Consider the following 14,102-nt stretch of genomic DNA (forward strand, 5'->3'; position numbering starts at 1 on the left):
GGAGTACTTACCAACTGTGGCAGTTTTAAAAGTGCCAGTGATCAAAGCTAGATACCATAGCTAAACCATTACTTGTGAGCTCTCCTGCATTTTTTCACCAGTCGTGTTCTCAAAAGCGTCTAGACATGTTTCCTGATAAGTGATGGACGCACTAAGCCACATCTTGAGGTCATCCGCGTAATCCTTGCACTTAGTGACATCGAATATGCCGATTTCGTCGAACGACCTCCTCAAGTCGTCCGTCGAGGAGGCCTTCGCATGTCTTCAACGCGTCTTTCGTCCTGTGATCTTTCGATCAACGAGGCGGAATTCTTAATTACGTCAGAGAGATCATTAATCGTGGCGCTAAAAGCAACCTTAATGAGGTCTTTTGGATCATGAGTGTTGTTAGCCTTAGCAAGACTTTTTATACATGTTTGTTTGTAATCAGTTTGTTGACAAAGAGCATGGACAGACTTTGTAGAAGTTGAAATTTTAGAATCATTATTATTATTGGATGAATTATCTTCATTCCTCTTGCTTGTAATTGAGATGGCTGCTAGAAGAAGTGAAGCAATGCTACCAATTGCAACCTTCTTAACCCCTATAATTAATTTTAATTATTTAAACCAAAAAAGATTTTTTGGGGGGTTAATTATGTTAAGAGGCAAGTTGCTTCCCCTTGGCTTGAGATTTTGCAAAAAAAAATGAAAACAACTATTTATAGTGAAATATGAATGACATTATTGGTAATTTTTTGTTTGAGGATGTGAATTATTAATGGTCCTAAAATATAGGAGGCTGTTTTTTTGTCCTAATGGGTGGGAGTTTCCTAGTTTTCTTTAGTTGTGCTAAAATTAAGGTTTAATGTAGGAATGTTATTACATGGGATTTTCTTGTTTTGTTCTTGCTATATTCACTTGTTTTCTGTCTGCCACAAATTTAATTATGTTTTATTATCTTCCCCTTTTTTTAGTTTATCAAATTTCTCAAAAGATCTTTATTTTTATACATAAAATACAAACAAAAAAAATTGCAAAATAATTTTTTTCTATTCAAATTATAAAAGGTTATGTAGAAATTGCAATGCTCTAAGAAGCCTCTTCACAAACACTTATGGACTTTATTAAGTTCTAAAATATAAATTGTAAAATTGCTGAATCAATTTTCACCATCAGAATTTAGATTTCTATACTTAATAGGACTATGGTATACATCCTTTTTATTTTCATGTAGCACCACTTTCAATTTTATTTTGTATTGTATTTCGCGATACATATACGAGTAATGTATAAGGTTTTTAGAGCCTGGATTTCCTTAACTCAGTTTTCGCGATTGTCCCCAAGTGTACTTCATCAGGACCATCTGCAATTCTCAATGTCCTAGCAGTAGCCCAGAGATGAGCAAGAACAGTATCGCCCGAAACACCAGCAGCACCATGCACTTGCATAGCGGTGTCAAGCACCATCAATGCCATGTTTGGTGCAGCAACCTGTAAATCAAATGACTCTTGGTAAAGGATTTAAAAGAGGAATGCGATGCTAATTGTGTAAACATTAGTCAGGATGATCTAGCTCACCTTAGCCATCGCGATTGTAGCACGGGCCTTTCTGTTTCCGAGGCGGTCAAGTTGGTCAGCAGCTTCCAGAACCAGTAATCTAGTTTTCTCTAGTTCTATTCGACACTGCAAGCATCAGAGGTGAACACCATTCATGTAAACATTACTATAGAAATGATCGAAAGAAAGAGACAAACGAGCTTTTTTCCCTGCAAATATTGTGCAAACTTAAAGTTGAGGAAACTAACTTTGGCAACATCCGAAAGGAATGAACCGTGTTCCGCAATTAATTTTCCGAAAGCTCGTCTTTCAAGAGCCCGTTGAACCATCATCTGCATGCCGCGTTCAGCTGCACCTATTAGCCTCATGCAATGATGCAATCTTCCAGGGCCTAGCCTACCCTGCAGAAATAAAATCGAAGCAATAAGCCGAGTTTCAGATGACTATTCCATATGCTGCATAGATTTTCACTCACTGAGAACCAAAACATGCAGTTCTCTGTCATTTCAAACTCTTACTCAAGGAGATAGAGGACTTCTTCATAATTTTTTCCTTTTTCCTAATTTTATCAAGAGAAAAGGAAGTGATTTGTTCATCAATGAAAACCTCATTTAAGGTGTATTTGGTATGGTAAAGAAATGGACCTTGGGAATAACTCAACACCAAGAGCTAGTTCATAAGGGGAGAATTGCCCAAGACCATATAAGGAGTCCATGTACCCATTAACCCACCGATGTAGGATTCCAACACCGGGCACGCAGAATTGGACATCTGGAGCGTGGACAATATAAGATGGGGAGCCCAACATTGAAAACAATGAATTGGAATAGGCTTGGCGTTGATACCATGATAAATAAGTGAATCTTGGGCGAACTTTTGGGGTTGAATTAGGCCCAAGACCGTATAAGGAATCCATGTACCTATTAACCCATCAATCTGGGACTCCAACAGGTACTAAGGGAAAAATACCCTTAATGTGCTTTTCTAGATTGTGCCAACCCAAAGGAACCTGATAAAGAAATCATGTTGTTTGGATAAAAATAAACTTAGGTACTTTTTATCACTGTAATGCTTGAAAGAGAAGCTCGAATTTTAAACATATAGTTCCTCAAAAGTAAAAACCTATACCTGGGCAATCTCAAAACCACGCCCCTCACCGAGTAGAATATTGTTCGTAGGGACGGATACATTCTCAAAGAATATTTCCGCATGCCCATGAGGTGCATCGTCAAAGCCAAACACTGTCAGTGGTCTCTTTATCGTAATACCAGGAGTATTAATGTCCACCAAAATCATGGACTGTTGTTTATGCTTTGGTGCAGTCAAGTCCGTTTTTCCCTGTCATTGATTCAAACTAGCTGCATTCAAGAATGAATTATAGAACAGAAGTCAATCATGTCTTCATTTGAAAAATGAAAACTAACCATCACAATGAGAAGTTTGCACCTCGGGTCCATGGCTCCACTGGTCCACCACTTCTTCCCATTGATGATATAAGAGTCTCCATGCCTATTGAATACATTTTTTTCTCATAATTAAGTTTATAGTCTACAACTCCAGCATTTGAGTGTAATATGATCAAATCTCGATAAAAGCTCGGGGGTATGTGAAAACACAGAATAATCAGGCTGAATCCGCTCCCTCTAGATCCATGAAAAAGGTTCTTACTTTCCAAGATTGCAAGATAATACTTGGATCCCAAGGTGCATTACAAACTTCTTTTACATTTTGACACACTACATTTTCCCACACAAGTTTTGACAAATCCAGCTTCGCTATATATGAATAAAAGTTATGAGGTGACTTATAAATAATACTAGAATTATAATTTGATGGATTATTAAATTGTTTCCTTCACCACTAAAATAATAAGGCGTACACGACTAGCTCCTCATTTAGAAATGCACAATTGAGCCATGTAAACAACAAGTTGGAAGGAGTACTACCTATCCAGGCAAGGAGGAAAAGAGTATTAGTACCGAGGAATATTAGAGAGTAACACAATTCGAGGAGCATCTTAATAAGAGGAAACTGATTATGAGACAAGGATTAAAAGAATAAGGAAAAACCATTAACAAGTTTGTGTTATCATTTCCAGTATCTTACGTTGAAAATCTCTTATTCTACCTATTCTCCCCATTGTTTTTCCCATTTCGCACCCTGTCCCAACCCTGTCATGGCCCAAAGCCTCCCCAAGAAAAGGGGGGGGGGGAGTGGAATGTTGAAACTGCAACTGATGATACAGGAATTAAGTCTATGCTTTTACACTCCCGATATACCCACTGGTCATTATGGAGGTGCTGAAGTATCTTATGCCCAAATTTACCACCATAGTAAGATAACAAATTTCCCAAGAATAACAAACAAAAAAGGGTAAATTTTCTTTCTTTTTTACTCCTCAAAGATGCAGCTTGTACCTTTTGATGGAACATTCTATATTAGTGGCATCTGAGGAAGCAACTTGTGGCTCTGTCATTGCAAAGCCAGACCGTGTCTTTCCCTCAAGCAAGGGGACAAGCCATTCCTTTATCTGTTCCTCATTCCCATACCGAAGTAATACCTGAAAGGACAAAGGCGACCCAGAGAGTTAGAAGATAACAAGCCTTGAACTGAACAGGACAGAAAACAAGCAAATGTCCTCTAGGAATCTGTTTTAGTTTTAAGTGGCGACATTTTCCTCTAAAAATTGTGAAAGTGACAACTACTCAGTATTATCAAAAGCAAAAAGCGCAAAAAAGCTCTAAGGTTCATTGTGTGCAAAGCGCAAATAAAGCGTGGGCTTTATTGAGAAAAGGCGCAAATGGAGAAAACATACAAATATATATATGTTTAGTCCAAAACCAAATAATATAAGCATGAATAACAAATATAAGGACTAAGAAATTGATCGTTTTTACTATAAAATGAAATATCAATGGTTTAGTGTCGCCTCTTCAGGAAATGCTCATTCAAAGGGAAAGTATGTCTTAGAGCCTTGATGACAACACTAAAGCGGACATTAAGCGAGGTGAAGCGCTCAAAGCGTTTTGAGCCTCCCTTCAGGGCTTAAGCGCGCCTTCGATAACAATGCAACTAATCATCCTCTACTTATTGAAGAAAATAGTTTATCATCCTTTAAGTTGTTTGTCCAATAGTTGCAGTAGAAATCTCCAACTTTTAGTTCAATGAAGACCACGGTAATAGTTGGCACTCATTATCTGTTAATGTAAAAAGAGAGTTCTTTTACCTCCATATTTCCTGTATCAGGCGCCCCACAGTTGAAAATCTGTGGCGCGCAAACAGAACGACCCATAATTTCACAAAGATATCCATACTCAAGGTTCGAAAGGCCAGCACCTAATAAGCGGTTGAATTTGTTTTCAACTAGAGAATCATTTCCGCTGCCAAATATCACTTCTCTTGCCCGTGCAGCACTATCAAACTGCATGTTTGTGTGGACAATATTAGATAGATATCTTAGAAAATAAATCTTCTGGAGTATCTGCTATGTCAGGAAAAAAACTTGCAAACTCACCGGTATCCACAGGTTCCAAAGGCCTTCTCTTTTTGCCAGCTCCTTTAACTTCTCCTCATCTGGGTGAATGGTCCAGCGCATGGTAGACTGTGCAAGCTCGTTAAAGTCTCTTTCCCTTGGATATATGTGATCCTCCATGAACTTAATCAATTTGTCTCTCAGATCTTGAACCTTCTCACTAGGCACAAATTTCCCACTCGTAGGCGTTACTTGATTTTTTCCACTTCCAAAAAGCCTGACATGATCCTCTCTAGTTGTTTCTGTTGGAGAAAATCACAACAAATTCAGGGCTGAGAATTTAGGTGAAATGTAAAGTAGGAATATTTTCTTGGTTGTTCCATAGGAAAGCAAGTCAAATTTTGGTTTTTCAGCAACCATTTGCAAATTCACCGAACAGAGAAGAGATAACTATCTGTCGACCTGCGAATGTTACATCATGCTTCGAAGGATACTGGGTGCAAAAGTCCAGCTAAAGGAATCTATGAAAGTCAAATGACAACCAATGAATAATGAGCAGCCAAGGTTGTGATTTGAGAACAGTATACAAGATTTTGTGCCACCGTCAATGAGAATTTCTCGATATACACACAAAACATTTAGGAATAACTAAAAGTTCAGCAACAGAAACAAAATTGGAGGGAAGGATTTTCTAAGCTTATCCAGAATACAGTCGTGAAAAAGCAATATTTACCAGATGGTGGGTGAAGGGGGAGAACAGATTTTCTTTGAATAAATAACCATGCAGTTTTGATGAGGGAATCAGCCTTTTCCCCGGCAAACCGGGCACGTTCACCTCCAGAAGCATTACCCTATAAAGTGAATATAAAAGTCATATATTGGTTATTAATCCTTCTTAACAAAGCTCATGGACCAAAAGCCAGCGATATCATCCACATTGCAGGTCAAAAAGGCGATACCATGATCCATCTGCTGTGTATACCAGCAAATATTGAAGCCCCACGAAATAAAGAAAAGGCAATGTAGAACTTCCATTGATCAACCGGCCAAGGTCTTCCCTGATTGCCAATATTAAAGCCAAAGAAATACAGTTAGAATCCTGACATACAGTAAATTAACCTTCTATACAATTAAATTAGTAACTGGAGTTCATATAAAATGTGCAACGGCATCTTAACGTTCATGTATTATTATCTTTTTCAGGGTCATTTTCTCTTTTGAGTAGGGTGTTGGGGCTGATGATGATAATGTAACAGTGAACATCAAGAACTTGGAAACGAATAGTTAAATCTCTACACTGCTCTTTTCTAGAGACTAACAAAAAGGACCATGAAATTTAAAATGACAATTGTGCTCCCCATACATATTCAATGATTCAGATAATGGGAAATATACCACAGGTAGGCACTCCCAAAACATATCACAATCTACGCTCTCTTATCCAATATTTTTCTCATTGCAAAGCAACAAGAACAAATTCTTTAGTGCTGACCGAAGAAATTCTTGGAACTACTTAGTTGCAAAACACCATAGAAGAAATTCCTCTTCCTGTGAATTACATTGTAACAAAGACAGAAGAATGTGCCTTACAGCTGCTGAGCAGTAATCTGCAAGGTATTCTGGAAGAGAAGGTATTCCTTCAGGGAAGCTGCTGCGCTCAAAGCCATCACTCTCTACTAGATCTTCTAATGAAATATTCACAAAGTAGCTCTGACAGAAAAAGAGGAAGAAATAAGAAATTTAGTAATTTTCTTATTCAGGTCCATAAATAGTCATGTGCTGAAAATCCTGGCAAGATATTTAAGTTCATGTAGTTATACAAATTATTATAAGAAAAGAATTACAAGTTGAAAAAAGGTGGCAGTACCAAGCAGCTGTAAGCAACATCAGACATCTGATTACCCAAAGTCGACAGCTCCCAATCAAGAATTCCTATGACTCTGTCCTACAAGATCAACTATAGAGTCAGGTGCACCTTCTTTTGTCGGGGGGGGGGGGGGGGGGAGAGAATTTGACACATATTAGGAAGGACTATTAATTACAGAAACTATACGAAAGAACGAAAAGATTTATCAAACACTGTCAATGACTGCACCTCAGTGGGATGAAACACAATATTGTCAATCCGAAAGTCACCATGTACTAAACCAGCTGTTCCCCCTAAGGAATCTTCAAGGGGAATATGTTGTCGCAACCAATCAACCAGCTCTAACATTTTAGGGTTTCTCCTGGACTTGCCCTCACCAGTAGATAGAAGATATTGTTTGGCCCACCTCTCCACCTGAAGTAGGTCGGACAATTTATCACACAACAGAGCTCCTCATAAGTGTGACGCAGAATACTATCCTTGAGAACAAAGGAGCATAAATCATATATGACAAATTTCAAGCTCAGAAAGAGTAATTGAATGGATGCAATGTATAAATGCTGTAACTTTTTTTGTTTCTTGTTTTCGAGTAAAAGGAAGGAACACTGTATTACTTGCCTAGTATGACAAATTTCAAGTTTCAAGACCAATGCAACGACAAACTACATCCAAATCTATTTTTTCCAAGAAATATAAGGTTGAGCACCTGTCTCTTACAGTAGTCTTTCTGCTTCCCGTATTTACCTAAACCGATTGCATCAACATTGGCAGAGTGAATAGAGGCCAACGCTTGAGAAACCGCACGACATATATCCCTCCTTCGCTTAGGCGCTACATCCTAGAATAGATGGAGAGCACTTTTTATCTGGTTAATTATTGAACCAAAAAGAAGCAAGCTACAGAAAACATATAATTTATCGAATTCAGAATTTAAGTAATCTTGGAGTATAAGGTTGAATACAGCTTTCATACAGGTAGGCTTGGGTCTATAAATATACGTCCTTCCAAATACTCCATAATGTAAAACGGAGTCCCAATCACACTTGAATCTGTACATAAACAAAATACTTTTGGGACTGGAACCCGAGTATGAGTACCTAGTGCATGTAGAACCTGGAATATCAAAAATCAAAATGTCAAAGATAAACCCAACCAAATATTAACTAAAAAAAAAAAGGACAGTCCGGTGCACTAAAGCTCCCGCTATGCGCAGGGTCCGGGTAAGGGCCCGACCACAAGGGTCTATTGTACGCAGCCTTACCTTGCATTTCTGCCAGAGGCTGTTTCCAAGGCATGAACCAGTGACCTCCTGGTCACATGGCAGCAACTTTACCAGTTACTCCAACCAAATATTAACTATCAGAATAAAATAAATGAAGTCCTCTGCAGAGTTGTATTTTACTACAACTCCACGTAATACAAAAAGTATCATAATTATGTGCAGGTCCGACCCACGCCCACCTCCAAGGAACACAAAACTACATGAATGTAAGTATATATAAATAAATCCATCAGCGGAACAGAATTTACAACCTCATACTCTCTCTCAACAGCATGAGCAGATGCCAGCAACTTTCCATGCGGTTTCTTTCTCAACACATATCTCTTTGCAAAGGTTCCTGAACGAACCTCAATGAGAAAAGTAGGATTTGATTGACCATGCCCGAACTGATTCACAAGGGAGACAACATTTTTAATGTGAAGAACTTTGCAACTAAAACTGTTAGAAATGGAAGAAGTGCATAACCGGAACATATGTATATTTGAAATTGCAGTGAAAATTTAATTAGAAAATAATGCCCAAAGAGTGCACTGGTGAGTAGTACAACCATTTGTAAAATGCATCTTAGTGCAATAGCTACATGTAAAAAGAACTAAGGAAACTAATCATCCTATCTACCTCTTCTACATTTTTATTTTTACACTGGAAAGCTAAAAGAGGTAAACATCTAGACTTAAAGTTATAAATATTCCATTTAGCCTTCAATGTATCTCTGATTTCTTTCCTTCCATACAGTCCACTATATAGCCACTGGTATAGTGTTCCACAATTTTTTTCCATCTTTTTTGTAGTCCTCTTTTATTCTGGCATGCACCATTAAGCTTCAAGCAAATTCAAGAACATGTATAATTTGCATTTCATTTACTTCTCGCATTATTTATGTAATACCCTATAATTTAATAAGGACAAAAAGGTCTTTAGCTTTTTGTTAAAAAGAAAACAAAAGAAAGGGAATGGGTTTGAGCCCATCTCACGTGCTATAGGGCTTCAGTTGCTGCTGAACCCCTTCACTTTTCCCTATGGCCAGCTACGCTTAGGGAAGTAAAAAAAAATTAAGTTGCTGCTCGGTCTTCTGGAACAAAGAAGAAGAAAAAATTTAAAACTTTGATTCTTAAACTAAAGAGAGAAGCGGAGGAGAAAGGGTAAGTTTCTGAACTTGATCTATAAATTTAATTTGTATATTTGGCTACAGAAGTGGGGATTGAGAGTTTAAGAAATATGGGTTAGAAGAAACAGATAATTTGTTAAATTTTCATGACAGAGTGATTTCGTTTGATGGTTGAATTGTAAACTTTCGTATTTTGGTTTACACCAAAGAGAAGAAGTTAGACAGATAGGCTATATAGCCTTATTTATTAGAAATAATCAACAGTGAGACTGTTTGTGCGATATGAAGCATCAATTAGATATAATTTGAAAGATTGAAAGTCAAACATGGAATCTTGAGGCTGGGTATTTAAATATAGCATGAATTATCTTAACAAAGGAGTTAACACGAAATTGATGTGAATGTGATTATAGATTGACCGAAGGAATACATATGGATTACTCGAGTGACGAGCTTAGTATTTCGACACGAGTACTGTGAGTAGTAATCTTACCACAATTTGTGTTTTACAACTTTCATGATTTATACATGGTTTATAAAGTGAATGTGTTACCAAATGTTTCGAATTTGCAAGTGGGACAAGTCTTTTACTTGTTATTTGAGATGAACTTGCTATTATAAGACATGTTTATTGAGAACTGAGACATGATTACCGTTATCAAAAGGATTTAACATTTACTTGAAAAATAGTATTTTGACATGTGTTTTCCGTTGAAGTTTTATATAATATGATTCGATAAGAATTTAAAATGCTTCTACTATTTATAAAGAAAAAGTATAGATGGGAGTAGACCTTGATGGATCCCGTAGATAACGGCGGGTTCGTTAGACCTGGTGCACCTTGTATTTACAGATTACCGATATAGCCCTCGCTAGTGGGAAGGTAGAACTAGCATACCGTTACCGATATCCCACGAGAAGGAATCTTCTGATATGAATATTAGACTCCTTTATGAGGGGCCACACCGATTACCTGATTCATTCTTGGAAACTTCCCAAATATAAGATTTGATATGAAAGTGTTTTATTGAATTTATTACTATATGTTTACATTGACTTTGCTTACAGGAGGCAAAATAAGATTGAGTATTGTCATCATTTTCTCTGAAAAGGCATTTATTCATGATTTTGATTATCATACTAGCATGTTTTCTGGCTTGTACCTCATTAAAATGGTTGTGGTTAAGTGTTATTACTCACTGAGCTAGCATCTCACCCCCCGCTAAATGTTTTTACAGAGAACTCAGGTGGCGTTGGCAAGGATTTTATTAACTAGTGAGCGCGAATTGGTGGTATCTGGTGAGCCCCGCATTGCTTCGCGTGGCAAGAAATTTATTGAGTTGTTTTGTGTCCTTTTCTTTTAAAACTCTTAGAGTCGCTCCATTAGTCCTTTCTCTATTAGAGTCATGATTATTCATTCCTATTGAAGCCATGTGATTAGTTTTAGACTTTCTTTAGTTTTGGAGGTAAATTGGTATTATTGCGTTGCGACTAGATTATTGATGGATATTGTGGCTTATTATGAAGAGGTTGTTAGTTGTGTTGTGGATATTTAAGACCGGTAAAATTTGGATAGACCCAAAAACAAAGGAAACTCTGCCTGATTTTCTGTAGAATTCTTGTAAGGCTTGCTTTGAATTCTTCCCCTTAGCGCTAGTCATGATCTTAAATTGGGTCGTGACAATTTAGGCACAATAAAAAATGGACAGAATTTTTACCACTACAATCCACGCAAACTTAGCTAAAAAATAGGGCACAACGGAAGAGATTTATATAGACAATACACCAATTAGTTGGGATTACGCTTTAGTCATGTTGGCAAGGAGTCCTTCGGTCTTGTTAGAGATTTATATTTGGTGCTAGTTGGAAATGTAGAGAACTTTTCAAGTTCTAGAGAACCTATTTTTTTTTTTAAATGTTGGAATAAGAAGGGTTTAAATAGAGCGACATGGATAGTGAGGATTCATACCACCGACCCTACTTAGATTGGAATTGATGTATAGTAGTTGTTGTATTCATTAGGCACAAGTGCTAATAATAGACATCACTTACTCAGGATTTAACTAACTGCAATTCTTTTCATCTCAGGAAGTTGAAGAGTGAACTGCTACAACTAGAACTCGCTTCTTCCCCATCATTACGAGTTGAATAATGAAACTCTCAAACCAAATCCATCTTGCTTTTGAAACTCAGTTTCCAGTTTTCTTATTCCTTGTATTTAAATCAAATTGAAGTCTTGACATATTTTCCTTCCTGGAGGGCCAGAACACACTCACAAAACTTAGTTTCAGATTTGAACTGTAGCAAACTAAACCTGCTCCTCCAACCTCCGCCCATTTTAAATATAACAAAATTGCGAAATAGTCAAAATGCTCAAACCAAAGCAACCCTTCTTCATTATGCAGTCAGCAGTCCCAATATCCCTTTTGTGGTTGAGTTCTATCAGAAGTCTTAACTTACTGTACAGTTCAATGCTCATAACAGACTGCAACAATTCTTCAGATTTTTCAAGTGCATACGAGCTGACCTATCTCAAACATAAGGCAATTGACAAATAGTGAAAACTCTCAAATTAGTTGTGCCACTGTCTCCGCATATATTTATGCTCTAATTCAAGTTTGTCTTCAAAAGTTTCTACAGACAATAACAACCTCCATTTGGAGGCGTTATGTATTACACCTTCTCGAAAGATTACCAAACAATCTTTAACTACAAAGAATGCAATAGCAAGCACAACTAAAGGAGATACTCACAGGAATGAACCAAATGGAATCGGCTGTTACCAGGCACCCAAGAGTGTGGCCTACTAATCAATGAAGAGTCCGAAAACCATGGATGATCAGAGTATAAATCCCACCAGAGACAAAAACACTTGATGATTCCCACAAACCTAAGCCTAGTACATGTGTTGGTGGGAGGTAATATGTATCCGATGGAATAGTCGAGGTGCATGCAAGTTGATCTAGATACCATCGTTATTAAAAAAAATTGAATTGATAGGCAGTAGTAATGCATTAAAAGTCAAAACTAATCAAATCTCATTTAGATGCTAGTATCTCTAGGCCAAATGAGGCCACCATATTTCAGTGTAATACCAGTCATTCCTAGTATGTTAATATTGACGTTGGCATGCAACAATATATAGCCTATAAGTATGGGATGCAAAATAGCCCGCCCATTTACCAATTCAACCTATTTTGACCCATTTAATTCAGCACATCTAAAAGTTGTGCTATGTTGGCTGATATGTAACCCAAATTGATCCATGGAAAACCTTGTCAAAATACTTTTAAAAGAACTAACTGTTTATTTGACATGTTATATAAAGCCATAAACTTTTTTTAAAGAAAATCATTAGGTAATTAAACAAACTATAAGAAAACGTAAAAAAATAATTAAAACTTGGTAAGAGCTAGGCGAGATGGATTATGGCCTATTGTTTAGCTCATTTTGACTCTGCCTAACTCAATCCATTTTGACCCGCCCAAATTTAGCTCAACCCGCCCATTTGACACCCAATACCTATAAGGATATATCCGTCTTCTATTTGCCACTTATCTTCCTTGGCCAGCATATTCTAATCAATCAAACGCCTAAATAAAGCATATCACCCATGTTGGGTAACCTACCAAATTCACTAAAGCTCAAAAACTTTTCTTGCTTTATTTATCATAATTCCCAAAAAAATAATTTAAAAAGAACAATCTATTTTCTAAGCACCATCAGATACTAGTCGAGGTGTATTTTGATAAATAATTAGTGATAGTTCAAATACATAACCTAAACACCTAATAATTCAGCTAAGAAACTCGCAAAAAAAGTGATACTCCCTTTTTTCTATTTTCATCATATATATGAGCAATCAAACACAAAAAAAAAAAAAAATCAATCACCAAACTTACATTAATTACAGTAATTAATAGCAAAATTAACTAAAAATCTCGATTTGATACCTGAGAAATAGTGAATTTTTCGATATTTGGAGGGAATCCATGAACATTAGCAGATGCATAACGAAGAAGGGATTCCGTGTCGAAACTCTGAGCCGGGTCGACCCGACCGGCAAGATCCGAAGTCCGATTCGCCATGTCAAATCACAGAAGAAAGGAAGAGAAGATACAAAAGCTTATATATTCTCAGAAAGTGACTTTGTAATTCAACTTTGGGATTTTCGAGGTATATGAGTCTTATCCATATAAATTTAAATTAATTACTTCACTTCGAGTATCAAACACCATTTGGAAAAAAAAATATAAATAAATAAGATATTCTTGTTTTGCATATGCTATCATGATAATAATATACTTTAAAAAGAGGGATTTATAGTGAAAAAATGTTATACAAAGGACCCTTTTTTTCTATTGGTTTCCCAAAATTTGATTTCACGTATGTTATACCAATTTAATAACTTGTAAATCATTACTTATATTTTTTATTAATATGAGCTATGATTAGTAATTTTAGTAATTGATATGTTTAAATAAATTTAAATACATATTTAAATATTTTATAAAATAAAATTTGAATATATATATATATCAATAACACTCAAAACTCAAAATATTTTAGATTTGATAGACATCAAATTATAGTAGAAATCATATAGTTCATATATGACGATCCTAATTAACACCAACTCAAAAGGAATACACATTAATGTTGTAGTCTTAAATTCATATATTACTCTGATTTGAAAATTCAAAAATGGTGACCTAATAGAGTTTGAGACTTGTTACTTACACTCAAAAGGAGTGTCAGCAGTGACCAACTGAATCAAAATAGTGTGAAGAGTGGTGTTCTGAATTATTATTTTTTAAGAAAAAAGTGATGTCGGCC

General features: G+C 36.4%; 1 protein-coding gene across 1 annotated transcript; it reads right to left on the reverse strand.

Moving 5' to 3' along the window:
* Positions 1 to 1,082: 1,082 nt before the first annotated feature.
* LOC129881006 (probable acyl-CoA dehydrogenase IBR3) lies at positions 1,083 to 13,443 on the reverse strand. Its single transcript, XM_055955303.1, has 17 exons — positions 13,220 to 13,443; positions 8,410 to 8,544; positions 7,849 to 7,989; positions 7,583 to 7,714; positions 7,105 to 7,290; positions 6,877 to 6,954; positions 6,600 to 6,719; positions 5,969 to 6,067; positions 5,743 to 5,860; positions 5,052 to 5,311; positions 4,764 to 4,958; positions 3,955 to 4,097; positions 2,962 to 3,046; positions 2,666 to 2,875; positions 1,786 to 1,938; positions 1,559 to 1,663; positions 1,083 to 1,471 (listed from the first exon to the last, which is right to left on the reverse strand). Exons 1-17 carry the CDS (start codon positions 13,352 to 13,354, stop codon positions 1,280 to 1,282), a joined length of 2,487 nt encoding a protein of 828 aa, XP_055811278.1. The 5' UTR covers positions 13,355 to 13,443; the 3' UTR covers positions 1,083 to 1,279.
* Between the last annotated feature and the right edge of the window lie 659 nt (positions 13,444 to 14,102).

Source organism: Solanum dulcamara, chromosome 2 (genome assembly GCF_947179165.1).
Source record: "Solanum dulcamara chromosome 2, daSolDulc1.2, whole genome shotgun sequence".
Taxonomy (NCBI): Eukaryota; Viridiplantae; Streptophyta; class Magnoliopsida; order Solanales; family Solanaceae; genus Solanum; species Solanum dulcamara.

Excerpts from the sequence above, each read along its gene's own strand:
- LOC129881006 (XM_055955303.1), bottom strand. The coding sequence starts at position 13,354 with ATGGCGAATCGGACTTCGGATCTTGCCGGTCGGGTCGACCCGGCTCAG. Across the intron at positions 6,955-7,104 it reads TTGTGTTTCATCCCACTGAG|GACAGAGTCATAGGAATTCT; the intron begins GTGCAGTCATTG and ends TTGATCTTGTAG. Across the intron at positions 1,472-1,558 it reads CTACAATCGCGATGGCTAAG|GTTGCTGCACCAAACATGGC; the intron begins GTGAGCTAGATC and ends TTTGATTTACAG.